At 41.4% G+C, this 16,276-nt stretch overlaps 3 protein-coding genes across 5 annotated transcripts; 1 reads left to right on the forward strand and 2 right to left on the reverse strand.

Annotated features, from left to right (window-relative positions):
- Window positions 1-1,102: 1,102 nt before the first annotated feature.
- gstt1b (glutathione S-transferase theta 1b) lies at window positions 1,103-8,923 on the reverse strand. Of its 2 annotated transcripts, none has more exons than XM_015977085.3 (5): window positions 8,660-8,923; window positions 2,296-2,383; window positions 2,076-2,226; window positions 1,713-1,889; window positions 1,103-1,560 (listed from the first exon to the last, which is right to left on the reverse strand). In XM_015977085.3, the coding sequence occupies exons 1-5, from the start codon at window positions 8,769-8,771 to the stop codon at window positions 1,363-1,365; spliced, it is 726 nt and encodes a 241-aa protein (XP_015832571.3). In that variant the 5' UTR covers window positions 8,772-8,923; the 3' UTR covers window positions 1,103-1,362. The 2 variants fall into 2 exon arrangements, with proteins under 2 accessions (XP_015832571.3, XP_015832572.3); XM_015977086.3 differs by lacking the exon at window positions 8,660-8,923 and adding an exon at window positions 2,485-2,510 and having other exon boundaries at window positions 2,296-2,403.
- An 810-nt stretch (window positions 8,924-9,733) lies between these two features.
- On the reverse strand, window positions 9,734-11,879 carry ddt (D-dopachrome tautomerase). The gene is made up of 3 exons (XM_015977087.3): window positions 11,512-11,879; window positions 10,286-10,461; window positions 9,734-10,034 (listed from the first exon to the last, which is right to left on the reverse strand). The coding sequence occupies exons 1-3, from the start codon at window positions 11,617-11,619 to the stop codon at window positions 9,962-9,964; spliced, it is 357 nt and encodes a 118-aa protein (XP_015832573.3). The 5' UTR covers window positions 11,620-11,879; the 3' UTR covers window positions 9,734-9,961.
- mstnb (myostatin b) lies at window positions 10,991-15,658 on the forward strand. Of its 2 annotated transcripts, XM_070553300.1 has the most exons (4): window positions 10,991-11,399; window positions 13,030-13,356; window positions 13,512-13,882; window positions 14,325-15,658. In XM_070553300.1, exons 2-4 carry the CDS (start codon window positions 13,134-13,136, stop codon window positions 14,703-14,705), a joined length of 975 nt encoding a protein of 324 aa, XP_070409401.1. In that variant the 5' UTR covers window positions 10,991-11,399; window positions 13,030-13,133; the 3' UTR covers window positions 14,706-15,658. The 2 variants fall into 2 exon arrangements, with proteins under 2 accessions (XP_070409401.1, XP_015832570.3); XM_015977084.3 differs by lacking the exon at window positions 10,991-11,399 and having other exon boundaries at window positions 11,878-13,356.
- Window positions 15,659-16,276: the final 618 nt, after the last annotated feature.

Here is a 16,276-nt window from a genome sequence, read left to right on the forward strand (position 1 = left end):
GCCAAAATTCCTCAAACGTTTTTTTCCCTACTGGCTGATATGAATATAATAGAATAGAGTAAATGTTATTAGTCACACAGCGGGGACATCCACTCATTACAGCAACACACACACCTGGATACACAGACTACATGTAAAACTGATTCCAGCCATGTTTGCTTTGATAACTTCAATAACATCATGCTGATGAACACATGAACATAATCCTGTTTAGTGGATGCAATTAAATCATGAAGTTAGCTTAACATGATAGATTTTTTTCTTGGCAGGAAATAATAACTGGAAATACTATGAATGACATGATATTGCCCACCCCTAGACAGAATTTAAATCATTTACATTCATTATAATTAAAAGTTCCTATAACTGTTTACTGCAGACAGACAGAGACAGACAGACAGACAGTGTGAAGAAGTTCAGGAGAGTTGAATGTTAAATTTTCCACACGAAAAGAAAATTTGTATTAAACAAAGGTCAGTTCCCTCTGTAAAGTCAGAGGTACGGAAGAGGATTAGAGCCACTGAAAAGAAAAAAAGAGATAAGAGAATTTTGACCTTTTCCCCAGAATTCCCTGTCAGAATTCCGAGGTTAAAAGTCAGGATTCTGAGAAAAAAGTAAGAATTCTCTTTCTTTTCCTTGTCAGTGGTTCTAATCCTCTTCCGTACAGAGTAGAAATAAATAAAGTCAATATTAATGCCCCCCCCCCCCCCCCCCCACCGTCGGCGAATAGTCCGCTCCCAACCCCGTGACCCCGTCTCTTTGAAATGTTCAAAAGTTGGCAGCCCTGTGAAATACGTATGTGGAGTAACTAGGTAGGTAGGTTTTAACGTTGCAAATCTGCGACGCCTGCCTCCAAAGGATTAAATGAAAATTTCACAAAACAAAAATGGATGCCACAGCTAATTGTCAAAAACACATCAAGTTAAAAAAAAAAAAAGCTTAAACTAGAGTTTGTAGCTGAGACTCAATCGCAACTCGCAGTTCTGAGACCTTTGGTTCTTCTAGGAGATTCCACTTAGTTTTCCCAGATTTCACCAAAACGACTAACGTCTCCATCATTCCTCAACAACAGATGACATTAAGAACGATGAGAATTTGCCTGTTTTGTGACAAAGACATTTATTTCCTTTTGTATTTACAGCCTAAACCACTGCATTTACTTCTCAATCGGAGCAAGCTGTTAATATTTAGGGTCTGGTCTGGAGCAGACAGATAGGTCAAATCATTTTTATTGAGATGTTACAGATGATTAACACTGTGCAAAGTAAAACTGCACTGAAAAATAATTTTAAAAACGGGCTTTTGTGAGCCTGATGTTCCAACGATCTCATACTGTTGGTTCAGATAGTATCAGTTTCCTCTTCACATGAAGTACCGGAGGATTTTGGATTTGGACGCCTGCAGCACAGTGGGATCCAGGAGTTTAACATTCTCCTGAGCTCCCAGGATGGCCTGGTGGGCTTCGTCAAAGAGCTCCTTCCCGATGGCAGCCTGGACTCGGTCACGCCATGCACTCAGTTTGAGTCTCCCCTGGAAAACATCCAGGCCTGAACCCACAGGCTGATGGAGAAACAAGAGGAGGAGGAGCTCTGTTAATGTGGAGTCTGGAATCACAACCGCTAACAATACTGACTTGATTCTGGAAGTTTAACTATTTGAATGAATTCTGATTAGATCTAGACTGAATTTATCCATTCATCCATATGAATGACCTGCATGATCTCCACGATGGCGACAATGTCGGCCAGGGACACCTGATCTCCAGCGATGAAGGGTCTGTCATCCAGGAACTTCTCTTCGATGAGTTTCAGAGAGGAATTCAGGTCCTCCAAAGCTGCATCCATCTTCTCCTTTGGGACTTCCACACCCATCACCATAGGAATCATAACCTGCAGAGCAACATTCACTTCTAAATAAAACCACACTGTATTCTATCCAAGAGCTCACCAGTGATAAAACAACTGTTTGTTCTCCAGAGTTTACCAAAGTTGTAATAGGATAATAAATAAATACAGATTATAAATGTATATTAGATTAACATAAATCAATACTTTCAAACTAAACTTTGAACTTACCCGGAGCCAGAACACCTTGGAACTGTGCGTGCGGATGCCTTGGTGCTGCCATGACAGGTACTCATTGACGCGTGCTCGCTGCCGGATGTCAGTCGGATACCAGAAGTCTGGAGTCTCAAACTTCTCAGCAAGATAAATCATGATGGCGATGCTGAGGGAGGAAACATTGTAAGACGTCCAGAGAAAAGACCAGTTTAAATCTGGTTTGTGTTTATTTCACCTTTCAGCCAAATAGAAGTCTCCATCTCGAAGAGCAGGGACCTTTCGCATCAAGTTGATCTTCCCAAATTCCTCTCCAAAATGTTCACCTGGAAGAACACACAAACATCTATTCCTAAGGTGTCAATGAGATGGAAACAGAAGGGAGGGTCAGACCTAAAAACATCTGTGTCCAAAATAAATCAATGACCTGAGCTTCATCTTCAGCCATTCGTCGACTATGACTGACTGACTGGCTGCTGCTGCTGATGATGAAGATGAAGATGAAGAAGAAGAAGAAGAAGAAGAAGAAACCGGAAGTCACTCAGTTTTCTACATTCTTCCTGTTGGAAGTGCTTCTGTTCATCCACTCACAAACCAGAAATCAGAAGACACGGATATGGATGTTGATGAAAGAAAGAGAAACCCCACAGACGTACGAACAAATTACATCATTTATTTATTTGACTGGTTGATTTTGAAATTTGTTTTACTTTATTTAAACATCTTTTGATAGGGTGACCAAACGTCCTCTTTTCCCCAGACATGTCCACGTTTCACCCTCTGGCCAGTCAGCGTACCCGGGAGTCTTTTGAGCAACAGAGCGCTGATTATTCATGTGCTCCAGGCAGCTGTGTCCTGCACATCCCAAATAATATGTTTAACACAGGATCGAGAAAGTTGATGTGACCAGTTGTCACTAGTTTGGGGGTGAAAATTGACTCTGGACTTAAATTTGATGCTCACATCAACTCTGTGATCTGGTCCTGTTTTTTTCATCTGAGACGCCTTGCAAAAATCAAGCCTATGCTGTCCAGAGCCCACCTGGAGCGGGTACTCCATGCTTTCGTAATTTCTAGGCTTGATTACTGCAACTCTCTATATGCAGGGCTGTGTCAGTCATCACTGTCCCGCCTACAGGTTGTGCAGAACAGCACTGCCAGATTTCTGACTGGGACCAGAAAATGGGACCACATCAGTCCGGTTCTGGCCTCCCTGAACTGGCTTCCGGTCTGTTATCATTCTCGCTTTAACCCTCTCAGGCTCAAAATAAGTTTTGATAAAAGGACGAACAACTAAGTCCTTCAGGGGAACTTCTGAGTTAAAAAATGCTCATGAAATATGTATGTGGAGTAACCAGGTAGGCAGGTTTTAATGTTGCTAATCTGCAACGCCTGCCAGTCAGGTTTTCGTAGAGCTCATTCTACTGAAACAGCTCTTCTTAGGGTCTCTAATGACCTTCTGACTCACAGTGATGCAGGGGACTGTTCTGTTCTGGTCCTGCTGGACCTGACTGCAGCCTTTGACACTGTTGACCATCACCTGCTACTGGAGAGGCTCAGAGACTGGGTAGGCCTATCAGGATCTGCTCTGGAGTGGTTCTCCTCTTATCTCTCTGAGCGCTCCTTTTCTGTGGCCCTCTCCAAGTTTAGGTCCTCCACCACCTCCCTTACCCATGGTGTCCCACAAGGTTCTGTGCTGGGGGCTCTGCTTCTTCCTCTTCTCTTCTATCTGCTTCCTCTTCAGCACATCCTGAGCTCCTTCAAAGGAATCTCCTACCATCTTTATGCAGAAGCCCCACGAGATGTCTAAGCTGCAGCTGTTACACACCTGCTTAGACCTCCCTGAACCGTCTACAGGTGGTTCAGAATGCCTGTGCTCGGCTTCTGACCAAGTCCTCCAAACACACCCACATCACCCCGCTTCTCCTCCAGCTTCACTGGCTGCCAGTCAACTTCAGGGTTCATTTCAAGATCCTGGTTCTGGTCTAGAGGGCCTTACATGGACAAGCACCATCTTACATTGGTGATCTTCTTAGTCCCTACACCCCCAGCAGGTCCCTGAGGTCCAGTGATCAAAGCCTACTGGTTGTGCAGCACCAGGCTAAAGACCAAAGGTGACAGGTCATTTGCTGCTGTGGCCCCCAGACTCTGGACCTCTCTCCCCCTGAGCCTGAGATCAGTGGACTCAGTGGTCTCCTTCAAAAAGCAGCTGAAGACTCACTTGTTCAAGCTGACTTTTGTATGACCTTCTTCACCTCTCTCTCTTTATTCTGCTCTCCCCACCTATTCCACCTTCCTCAGGATCCACTGATTTCCCTCTTTCCTGTTCACTCTCTCTCTTTCTCAACATGTTTTCTTTTAAATCGCAATTGCTTATTTTTTGCTCATTTTAAATATATTTTTAAACATTTTCTAAATGCTTTTATATTTTTACATTTTTTTATATTTTTTGTTTTTGTGAAGCGCCTCGTGATTTTTATCTTGAGAGGCGCTATAGAAATGATATTTTCTTCTTCTTTGTTTATTAATGTGCATTGTCCTGAATAAAGAATTGAAATTGAAAAAGTTGGACTCCAGAAGTGAAACTGGAATCTTTGTTGGCTATGATAGAAATAGCCCAGCATATTTGATTTACTACCCAGAAACAGGAAAGGTACTTAAGCACAGGTTAGTGAAGTTTGTAACCAAGACTGTGGTTGAACATTCCACTCAGACGAATGTGATTTTAACCAAAGACTATGTATTTGGGGAGAGGCTTATCCCTTCTGTATCTAAAGAGCCAATGACTAAACAAGATCCTGAAGTGAAACTTAAGCCTCAGAATCCAAAAACAATATTCAGACCAAAGGAAGTCAAGGTACACGTTATCCTAAGAGAGAGAGGAAACGTCCAGAGTACCTGAATGACTATGAATGTAGAGTGGAGGAAGATGAGGAATCAATTGATGTCGATTATTGTTACAAAATGCTAAAAAATATTCCACAGACATTCAAGGAGGCTATCACTTCATCAAAGTCTGAAATGTGGGCACAGGCAATGCAAGAAGAAGTGAAGTCCTTAGAAGAAAATAATACGTTCACATTAACTACACTGCCGGAAGGTAAATCCATAGTTGGGGGCAGATGGGTTTATGCTATTATAGAAAATGCATATTTAACAGAGACATATAAGGCCAGATATGTAGCGAAAGGATATAGTCAAGTAGCAGGAGTAGATTACAAAGAAACATTTTCTCCAACAGCTAATATGACTTCTGTACGCACATTAATGCAGCTTGCTGCACAGAATGACTTGGGAGGTGCATCAGATGGATGTAAAAACAGCGTATCTGAACGCTCCCATTGACTGTGTACATTGAACAGCCTGAAGGCTTTGAAATCAAGTCGGACACGGGTAAAAAGTTTGTGTGTCGGTTGAACAAATCCTTATATGGTCTAAAGCAGTCTGGGAGGAACTGGAATAAAATGCTGCATGATTGCCTTTGCAAAAGTGGTTTTATACAGAATGAAGCAGATCATTGTGTTTATAGTAAACAAACAGAAACTCATCTGTTAACCTGGGTTGTTGCATCAAAGGATTCAAAGTCACTTGATGAAGTAAAAGAAATGTTGACAAAAATGTTTAAGCTGAAAGACCTTGGTAAACTAAAAACGTTCTTGGGTGTTGAGTTTACACAGAAAGGAGAGATAAAGATGAACCAAACGAGATTCATAACAAACATTTTGGAAAGATTTGTTATGTCTGACTGTAAAGCTAGGTCTACTCCGTGTGAACAAAAGATACATTTTGATGATGAAGGTGAATCTGTTGATGCAAGAAGGTATCGTGAAATGGTTGGCGGTTTGATCTACGTAATGACCTGTACAAGGCCTGAAATATGTTGGATTGTTAGTAAACTTTCCCAGTATCTGTCTAAACTAAAAGAGCAACACTTAACAGCAGCAAAACACGTGTTAAGATACCTAAAAGGGACAATAAATCAAGAGCTGTGCTATACAAAAAGTGAAGAAAAGCTTGAACTTGTAGCTTATTGTGATGCAGACTGGGCTTCAGATCACGACAGACGCAGCCCTACAGGCTACTGTTTTAGCTTAAACAAAAATGGCTCTATTATCTCATGGAAAACCAAGAAACAGCAAAGTGTTACCAACGTGTGAAGCAGAATATATAGCTCTAGCTGCCACAGTACAGGAGAGTTTATATCTTTTACAACTGATAAAAGGGTTGACTGATGAGTGTTATGTGCCTGTAAAAGATAATCAAGGTGCTATTGCTTTGTCTAAGAATCCAGTCTGTCGACAGAGAAGTAAACACATAGACATAAAGTACCACTTTATTAGATCTATGCTGAGTGATGGAAAGATAACTGTTGAGTATTGTCCAACAACAGACATGGTTGCAGATGTTTTAACAAAGCCTGTAACAAAGGCCAAGATGGATAGATTCAAAAAATGTTTGTTTGGAATGTAAATAGATTTTGTCATAATGGAGAATAAGTTCACTGTATAAGAGCAAGTGGGGGTGTTAAGCTTTGTTGATTGTGCTGCACAACTAAACAACTTGTGCTCGTACAGCTGTGACTGACTAATGTGATTGCATGAATAAAAGGGCGCAGTGCTGCTACATTCCCAGAACACCTGTACATACTGAATAGTGCCTGCATGCAGAGCCGGATTAACGCAAAGGCAAAGTAGACACGTGCCTAGGGCCTGATTGGCTGGATGGGGCCCAGACAGAGGAACAAAATTAAAAATAAATAAATTAAAAACTAAATGTACAAATGTCCTATGATAGAATTTGTAGATAGCACTCCTATCTACAATTTCTTTCAATATTTATTAATTAACTAAAAATAGTGACACTGTTTATCTTAACCATAGACCGTTACATTGGCTACGTCACATTAAGGCGCCACCCAATTAAGGACGTCAGAGAAGCGGGCAGAGTCAGAGCGGGACACAACAAAGCTAGCAGGTGTTTTTGAGTAGGCTAACTCTCACGATGCTTTCGGGTGCAGCAAAACGTAAAAAAAAAATGAAGAGGAACAAAAGAAGAGACAGTGGGGGGGGGGGGGGGTTACAGAAGTTTCTGTGGGGCTGCTCGGGCAGCCGTCCGACAGCTGTGAACATGCTCGAGTCAGCAGAGCCAGAGGCCGGGCCCAAGTCAGAACCGGAGGAGACACGACCCGAAGATGCGGCGGGAAATGCAGCGGAAGACGCTGTAGCGCCAACGCAGTCGACATCAACGCCATCGCAGAAGGACAAACTGGAAGAACAGCAGCCAGCCAGAAGTGAGCCCAATATAGTCTTACAGGAGCCTCTAGACCCAGAAAGGGTATTAACAACTAGCTACCCATCTGATCCTACAGTGGTACCAAACTGATGACACGATGCGTGAGTACTTTGCACTAAACCATCCCTCTCAAAATGTTGGATATTCTTCTGCATCACAGAGGAAATGTGGAGACATAAACCGAAGCTTAACCAAGGAACATTTCTTCAGACGTGTTTCTGCTGTGATTGAGGCCTGTGATGCTGGAAGGCTGAAGATTATCCCAGAGTGGAGAATGCGAAATGGTTTCCTTGGTAAGTGTTGCTGGTTTTATTAATTATTTGTCAAATAATTTTATTAATGTTCAAATAGCAAAACAATACACTCAGAAAATTCACACCGAATTTCTGATTCAGCAGAGGCAAAAACAGCCTGAATGAGCATAAAGCAAGATCAAAACTCAAGATAACGTTTTCATTTTATTAAAATACTTTCTTTTAAGATTATAGATTGTATTAAATTTATACTGTAATAATTTAGGCTGCGTGTTTATAGTTTGTTTTTGCGCCTTTAAAACATGCTTCAGTCCATTCAAATGAATCTATTTATTCTTGAATGTCTTTCCACTATCATGTGATTAATTTGTCAACATTTATAAATGTTGTAAGCTATTGTATTTAGCAGAAAATCTTTTTAATTAAATGTAGTGATTAAATATAAACAGCAAATAAGAGACACATATTTGCTCTGTTTACATAGTTTAATGACACCTAGTGGTTATTTACTGGTACCGCCATGACAATGACACTCCCAATCGATAAGATGAGGATCATTTATTAGCATTTAATACAGCTGTGTAATGACGTATAAATCACTAATATTAAAAAAAAAATTCTGATAGAATATTTTACATACAACACATGACTTATTTTGGCATACAAACAACCAATTTGTAACCAAAGACTAGGCTATGTAAAATGTGAATGAACTTTTATAAGTAAATTTGGTAAGTTTCAGATTTCAATTCATTAAATAACATCGATGTGTGTGTGTGTGTGTGTGTGGGGGGGGGGGGGGCTAAAAATGCAGCCTGCCTAGTGTAGTCCATTTCTTTAATCCGGCTCTGCCTGCATGGTGTTTGTTCGTTCCTCCGTCAAGGGTAACTGGCCGTCGGTTCTCCTGTCTTCAAATGGCTGCGTCAACAATGTCCCTAGTTTTGAACATTATTAAGTAACACTTGAGAGTAAAGCGTTTGCAGCTGTTTTGGGAGTTTTCAGAAAACCAGCAGAGCAGGGGTTTTTTTGGTTGAATGTCAACCTGATGTGAACTCACCATCCATCAGAGAAATTCTCCTGAACTCGAAGGGAATGTTGTTTTTCTTTGCGAAAATGTAGACGGCGCGACAGGGCTGCGAGAAAAGATCCAGAAAGAGTTCAACAGCCATTTTCTTCTTCTACGCAAGGCGCAAGGGTTGCTCACGATTTTTAAGCCAATGAAACAGTTAAACTGCTGCAAACGCGAAGCTGCCGCAACTAAATACTCATGTATGAGTCCAGAGGAGGCGTCTACAGGAAATTCCGAGAAAGAACCCACATTCCAGAACCGCTGTCCAGGTGTGAAGTCGCGCCCCCTGCTGGCGCGAGACTGTATCAGCAGCTCAATCACAGCCCAGCTGTTAAAAATTTACTCTAATTTATTTTCTAACAAAAAAGAAGATAGAAATTTTAAAAAGCAGTGACAGCAAACACGTTTCTCCCCAGGTAAAAACCGCACTGATGACATCACAAACACAATTATAGGTTTTAAGGAAGTTTGGTATGTTTCCTGTGGAGTTTGATCTGGTGGGACTATACAACAAACATTAATGACTAAATCAAACATTTTTGATGTCAAACGATCTATTTCACAACCTTTGTGTTAAATGAAACCGTTAGATTATCCTGAGGGTTCAGTCCTTTTACACCATCTGTGGGGTAAGTCGCAGGGTCAGACTGTTGGTATTAATCATTAATCAGACTGTTTGACTGGTGGCCCACAGAACTGCATGTGGATGAACGTCGGACCTCTTTTCAGCTTTTTATTTGTTGTGAAATTCAGCTGAATTTAAATGAGATTTCCACCCAGAAAATTCTGACATAATCAAAGAAATAAAATAGGCACAAACTGAGGATAACAGGACGAAGACTCAAAGATGAACTAATTAAGTGATTGTGTCCACAGTGGGATCCTGACAGCATCATGAAGTTTATTTAAATTTAAAAGAATACATTAAGTTTTATTTATAAGACAGCCTTCAGTTACTGTGAAGGTCTTGTGTTTTTTGTAATAATTACAATTTTCTCAACATTAAGATTTGGTTTGTTTTTTTTCCAGTTCTGTAAAGGCAGGATGAAATAATGCAAAAAATGTTTTGTTTTAATTTTATTGATAATTTTACAGCTAAAGAACATGAACTCTGGATATCTCCCCTTAAAGTGACCTGACAGCTGAGATGCTAAAAATAAAAGCAGAAAGAAATCGTTTTGGTCTTCATCAACAGATTACATGTAAGTTGTTTCACAGACATAAACGCCTCTCACATGAGGTTTTAGCTTAGCCTCGATTTGGCAATAAATGTTCCAAAAGATAAGTTCTTCACAGGAAGCTCAGGACGGTTCCTTTCTTCCCCACTTGGTGAGGCTGCAGCTCATGGAACTGAATTACAATCCTGCAAAACAAAACCAAGTCATCAGTCGGCTGCTGATTACCGGTACCTAACTGTTAAGGATTCATGTCTGATCTCTAAAAGAAACCAGAACCACAATTCTGAAGTAAAACACGAATTAAGTCAATCATCTGATAACTTGTCAATAAACTGAGAAGGAATAAAATGATGTAAATTTAATTATAATATAAGGTTTTTAATAAGTTTCTAAACAATATCTGATCATGCAGTTCTCACCGAACAGTGCAACTCACCTGTCGTCACTCAGATTGAGTTCTTTAGTCAGAAACTCAAAGATCTTGGCACTGTGCTCCTTGTTCTTTTCTGCGGTGTCGGTAACTGAGATCGCCGAAACTGCAACCATCACACACGGAGAGCAAGAACCAGCTATCAGCATCCGCAGGCCGGGACTCACCACCAGATTCATCCTCTGAAAGGAAAACAGTGAGCTGATGATCTGAATGTCATTTTAAAACTGGCAAAAAGGACTCAATGTATTTATAATTTTTAAAACTGGCAAAAAGGACTCAATGTATTTATAATTATTAAATAGTAAACGTCTGCTAGACATAGTTTTAATAAGCACACAATGAAAACATAATTGTTATTACACCTATTTTGTTCTTGGATTTTTAAAACAAACGGCACACCAGGTTCTGAGCAGGAAAAAGTCCAAAAGATGACAGGAAAATCAGGAGTCTGGGAAGCTGTTTTTGTTATTTATATACAAACAAACTAATTTCTTTAATAACATCTGTGGTTTATCAGATAATAACCAGGTAGAGCGAGTTGTCCCACCAGAGAATGCTGCTGTTGTGTCCTTGGGTGAGACCTGCTGGTGGTGGTCAGAGGGACCAGTGGTGCCAGTGTTCAGCAGGCCTCGTCTCTGCCTGTGTGCCCCAGGGCAGCTGTGGCTACATGGTAGCTCATCACCAGCGTGTGTGAATGCGTGTGTGTGCGTGCGTGCGTGCGTGTGTGTGTGTGCGTGCGTGCGTGCGTGCGTGCGTGTGTGTGTGTGTGTGTGTGTGTGTGTGTGTGTGTGTGTGTGTGTGTGTGTGTGTGTGTGTGTGTGTGTGTGTGTGTGTGTGTGTGTGTGTGTGTTGTGAAGCGCCTTGGGAGGTTGTAGAAATATGAGAAGGCCCTTGACCAGCCACATTTTTGGGAAGTTACACAGAAATAATTATTGTGTTAATGTTTAATCTCGTTTGTTTCTCGTTTTTTGAACCACAGTGAAATGTGTGTTTTAGAGGTAACAAAAGAGTTTACGTTTAATCGAAACGAGTGTTTTCAAACGTGTGTTCACGTCACGTGAGAAGCGTCAGGGATACTTATCTCGACACAACACCAGCAGCTCTTGAAGGCCACCAGGTAATATAAAACATCCTGATTTATAACACCTATCGGAGGATTTCCTAACTAACGAGACAAAACGCCTCTAACTGTGGACGAAATGTGGTTTAGACGCGACTGAGTTACTCACGTCCTCCGGTTTCCCCAGCGCCGCCGCGGCGGCGGAGCAAAACCTCGTTAAGAAGTCATCGGTGAACAAAGTGGCCGGTAGATTAGTCTGAAGGTCGATGAAAGGCATCCTTATAAACTAGAGCTGAAATCTACCGCTGCCGTTTCCAGTAACGTAGAAGGAGCGAGATTACTTCTTCCGGTTGTGCCTTTCAAAATAGTATGTACTTCCTGTTAGAGTTGATGGATTTCAAAATGATCTCTCTTTCATGTGTATATTTAACAATAAATTACAATCTGAGACAATTTAGAAGCGTTTTAAGTGTCAGACCACAATATTCTTGATCTGTAATACTTTTTACAATCAAGAGACTTTGTTAAATAAATATTTTTTTTATTCAACAAAAATGTCAGTGATCAAAAACAATGTCTGCCCTTCATGTTTATGATGTAGGCTGCTAATTCGAAATTAAAAACCAACAAAAACTCAAGTCTCAAGCTACTAAAACCAGGAATCTCACAAAAAATATTCTAAAATTTCTAAATAACAAAATAATTTAAAATAGCCTATGAATGTACTTTATCACTCTGATCATTTATCACCATCATCATCATCATCATCACCATCATCGCACCTTCCACCTTCGTGGAAGCCCGAGATGCTGTACTCTATCTTTCACAGTATGCAATAAGTCAACAAACATGATATTAGAGAGAAAATAAAATAAATAAATAATAAAAACCCCAATGTGACTTAGAACTCAGGGAAAAAGTCGTTTAATCTGATTTAATTCTGAACTCGGGTTTTCTAAGAAATTTTAAAGTAAATGATCACTTTTATAAATTATGGTTGTTTTAATATCATGTATAGGCTACATAATGCCAGGTGTGATGTGCCACACGATGGTGCTATCTTCTCATCATTAAGCGTTGTAATGATTTATGTATAAACTTAATTTTAAAGATAAGGAAACATTTATGCTGCTCTTTGCTAAACGCGATCTGGTAAATGTTGTTATAGCTAATATGTTACTTAATGGAAGTTAAAGGAGGACTTTAATGAAATGTATACATATTTGGGTCATTTGCTCTAACTTCAACATTTCCACCAAATTCATCCGAGATGTTTGTCCCTGTGTGTGACTGTAGATCATTTCTCGGGGATGATTGAAACATGTTCTGATTTTTTGACGTGATGAGCTGCAGCGCGTGCCTTCCCGTCGCCACTACTCGCGTTCATCTCAGTCGGCTACGGTCCATTGCTGCCTGTCCAGCCAATCATAGTTTTTGACGACACAAAAGAAGCTAAAGTTGGAGTATAAAAAGGTGCGCGCTAATAAAGCATGACTCCTGTCAGCGCGCCTCATTCATCCAAACTCGGTTCTGAGGCGCACCAAGTCAAGCGCGCATCAGAGGATCTTTATTTACGTTTTCTTCTTAAAAACAAACAAATAAACCAAAATCACCGAACTTCACGGGTTTTAGACGATGCATCTGTCTCAGATTGCGCTGTATCTCTGCTTGACTGCTTTGGGTTCAGTCGTTCTGAGCGACCAGGAGACGCACCAGCAGCCGTCAGCCTCCTCCAGCCCCGCGGACTCTGAGCAGTGCACAAGCTGCGAGGTACGGCAGCAGATCAAGACAATGCGATTAAACGCAATAAAGTCCCAGATTCTGAGCAAACTGCGGATGAAGGAAGCTCCAAATATCAGCCGCGACGTTGTGCAGCAGCTTCTGCCCAAAGCGCCGCCGCTGCAGCAGCTGCTGGACCAGTACGACGTGCTGGGAGATGACAGCATGGATGGGGTTATGGAGGAAGACGATGAGCATGCAACCACGGAGACAATTATGATGATGGCTACGGAACGTAAGTGCTTGGTTTCTTTAGTTTATTTGCGTAAAGCTTACGCAAGGACTGAGCTTTAACTACAATAACGAGATAAACATTTATGTCAACATTACAGCTGTTTGTCATTTTTACTCGTAATTAGTTAAATATGATCATTTCTCTGTTTTATTCAGCCGAGCCCGTTGTTCAGGTGACCGGACAGCCAAAATGCTGCCTTTTCTCTTTCAACGACAAGTTTCAAGCCAACCGGATCGTCCGCGCGCAGCTCTGGGTGCATCTGCGCGAGGCGGACGAGGCAAGCACCGTGTTCCTGCAGATCTCCCGCCTCACGCCGGTCACGGACGGGACCAGGCACATACGGATCCGCTCGTTGAAAATCGACTTGAACGCTGGGGTCAGCTCTTGGCAAAGTATAGACGTGAAACAAGTGCTGGCCGTGTGGCTGCGGCAGCCGGAGACCAACTGGGGCATCGAGATCAACGCTTTCGACTCCCGGGGGAATGATTTAGCCGTGACCTCCACAGAGCCTGGAGAGGAGGGACTGGTGAGTTCGTTTTATGTTTAAATCTCCTGCAAACGTTTTGATTCAAGGCTGCAGCGGTGTTTCAGGTTGTTGAGAGCCCCAATAACTTCAAAAGCAATATTAAAACCTGATGAAACAGTAGAGGTGGTTGCAGGCTTTGCAGAATCAGCAGGTGGTTCTGTTCCAGCACCCCACTGTTGGATAAAGGAGTCTGGATAAAAAAGACCTTCTGACAGCTCCATGTTGGTGCACTTGAAGCCCAGCCAGTTTTTATTGCATAAAACTTTATCCCTCCGCACATTCCTCAAAGTGTGTAAATCAGACACATACTGTTGTCCCTATAAGGTGAATTTGTAATCATTTTTATTTACAGGTAAAACTTGGTTGGATCAAAGGCAGAAATGGAAAAATGCTTCTAAATTGTGCAAATCATCAAGTGTTCACTCGTTCTCTGTTCTTTCAGCAACCGTTCATGGAGGTTAAAATCTCTGAGGGCCCCAAGCGTGTCAGGAGAGACTCGGGTCTGGACTGTGATGAGAACTCTCCGGAGTCCCGGTGCTGCCGCTACCCCCTTACGGTGGACTTTGAGGATTTTGGTTGGGACTGGATTATTGCCCCAAAGCGCTACAAAGCCAACTATTGCTCTGGGGAATGTGAATACATGCACCTGCAGAAGTACCCCCACACTCACCTAGTGAACAAAGCCAACCCCAGAGGGACCGCAGGCCCCTGCTGTACCCCCACCAAGATGTCGCCCATCAACATGCTCTACTTTAACCGCAAAGAGCAAATCATCTATGGTAAGATTCCCTCAATGGTGGTAGACCGCTGCGGCTGCTCCTGAGTGAAGGAAGATGAAGACCCCACCAAACATCAGACTCTCTGACACAATCCACCAGTTCCTGTGCTTTCCTGCAGACCACGGTGCAATAGAGGCAGCGTTAAGGCCACAAACCGCCCGATCTTCCTGCTGGGCAGCGCTTTCATGACTGGCATTCTGTAGCACCAATATCTTTTTCCTTCAGTCACTCTTAGTCATACACACACACACACACACACACACACACACACACACACACACACACACACACACATGATGGGGAAGATCAAAGTTATCCAAAAATGTCTTTTTTTCACACTTTCCATATAAACAGCAGCCTGATTACACTCCATGACGTCACAGCCAAGACACAAACCTGTTGCTACGCTTTGTGAGTTTATTTTCTGAAATTTTGTCTCGAAACACACTGAGACTCTTTGAAGTGATGTTTCACTCTGGCAGAATGATCCCAGAAGTATAAATGAACATTTTTATCATGAGTAAAACTCAGAATCAGTGAATAGCATCCTAAAAGCAAGCGGTGGAAGTGAAACCTTTCCCTGCAGGGTGAAGTACCACTTTAGGCCTTGACAGGTTGTGATTTTTGACCCAAACGCGCTCCAGAACCAGTCACATCCAGCTCAAACTGCCCGACACACTTGAACTCTTCTGATTGTAATTTCACCTTGGTGGACTGAAGGACTTGAACTGAAGGCTTGAAGAATGCAACCTGAGAAACTGTTGAAGACAGAGAAAAAGATGAATGAATGTTGAGACACAAACAACAGTTTGCACTATGGCACACCAATAGAAAGAGTTGGTTGCTACAAAAGTTGTAAAAACTGATTTTGATATGTTTGCTAACTTGTTTTGTTTCTGTTAGTTGTCTTTCTAAGCCATTGACGGATGTAGAGAACCACAACACGTAACACAGCAACTTTATATACTTGTTTAACAAATAAACTCTCTAGCTCGTTTCTGTGAGTAGATTCTTTTTGCATCTCAAACACACACGTGTTCTGTAAATCTGAACCTAAAACTGCAGATAAAAGTTGCAGTTCAGATCAAATTCTGCACTAATTTGACATTGGCAGAGTTTAATCCTAATCGTAATCAAAAAGTTTAAATTTTCACCTTGAACGACCGGATTCAGCTAATGCATGCTAGCTTCTATTCACTTCAAATCCGCATGTGTGATTGATAGCTCAATTAAATACACTTTAATGCTAAATTTTCAGTCAAAATGCATTTTTCTACTAACTAAAATCTGCCTGGAGGCATAAATAAAATATGTTTTTTGAGCCATAAACCAAACAGAACCACAGAGATCCAGTTATGTATTTGATAAAGATAAGCAAAATACGGTAAGTAAATCATCTGAATCACTTGCATTTGGTGCAAATCATTCAATGAAAACTGCTAAAATTAACACTTGGTAATAAAAATTCAACATTTTTTTTATTTCTGTTGAGTCAAAGTTTATAAAAATCAGCTCCAAAGAGAAGAGAAATGAAGCTGCTAAGAGATTAAAACTCTGTGGCACAAGAGTGCTCGCCCAGTAATAGGTTACAGGTTCAAGCCCCCCTCAGTCTGTC

Source organism: Nothobranchius furzeri, chromosome 7, assembly GCF_043380555.1.
Source record: "Nothobranchius furzeri strain GRZ-AD chromosome 7, NfurGRZ-RIMD1, whole genome shotgun sequence".
Classification (NCBI taxonomy): Eukaryota; Metazoa; Chordata; class Actinopteri; order Cyprinodontiformes; family Nothobranchiidae; genus Nothobranchius; species Nothobranchius furzeri.

Excerpts from the sequence above, each read along its gene's own strand:
- ddt (XM_015977087.3), bottom strand. The coding sequence starts at position 11,619 with ATGCCTTTCATCGACCTTCAGACTAATCTACCGGCCACTTTGTTCACC. Across the intron at positions 10,462-11,511 it reads CGCTGGGGAAACCGGAGGAC|AGGATGAATCTGGTGGTGAG; the intron begins GTGAGTAACTCA and ends TTTTCCTTTCAG. Across the intron at positions 10,035-10,285 it reads CTCAATCTGAGTGACGACAG|GATTGTAATTCAGTTCCATG; the intron begins GTGAGTTGCACT and ends TTTGTTTTGCAG.
- mstnb (XM_015977084.3), top strand. The coding sequence starts at position 12,978 with ATGCATCTGTCTCAGATTGCGCTGTATCTCTGCTTGACTGCTTTGGGT. Across the intron at positions 13,357-13,511 it reads TATGATGATGGCTACGGAAC|CCGAGCCCGTTGTTCAGGTG; the intron begins GTAAGTGCTTGG and ends TGTTTTATTCAG. Across the intron at positions 13,883-14,324 it reads AGCCTGGAGAGGAGGGACTG|CAACCGTTCATGGAGGTTAA; the intron begins GTGAGTTCGTTT and ends CTGTTCTTTCAG.
- gstt1b (XM_015977085.3), bottom strand. The coding sequence starts at position 8,771 with ATGGCTGTTGAACTCTTTCTGGATCTTTTCTCGCAGCCCTGTCGCGCC. Across the intron at positions 2,227-2,295 it reads GACTTCTATTTGGCTGAAAG|CATCGCCATCATGATTTATC; the intron begins GTGAAATAAACA and ends TTCCTCCCTCAG. Across the intron at positions 1,561-1,712 it reads CCATCGTGGAGATCATGCAG|CCTGTGGGTTCAGGCCTGGA; the intron begins GTCATTCATATG and ends TTTCTCCATCAG.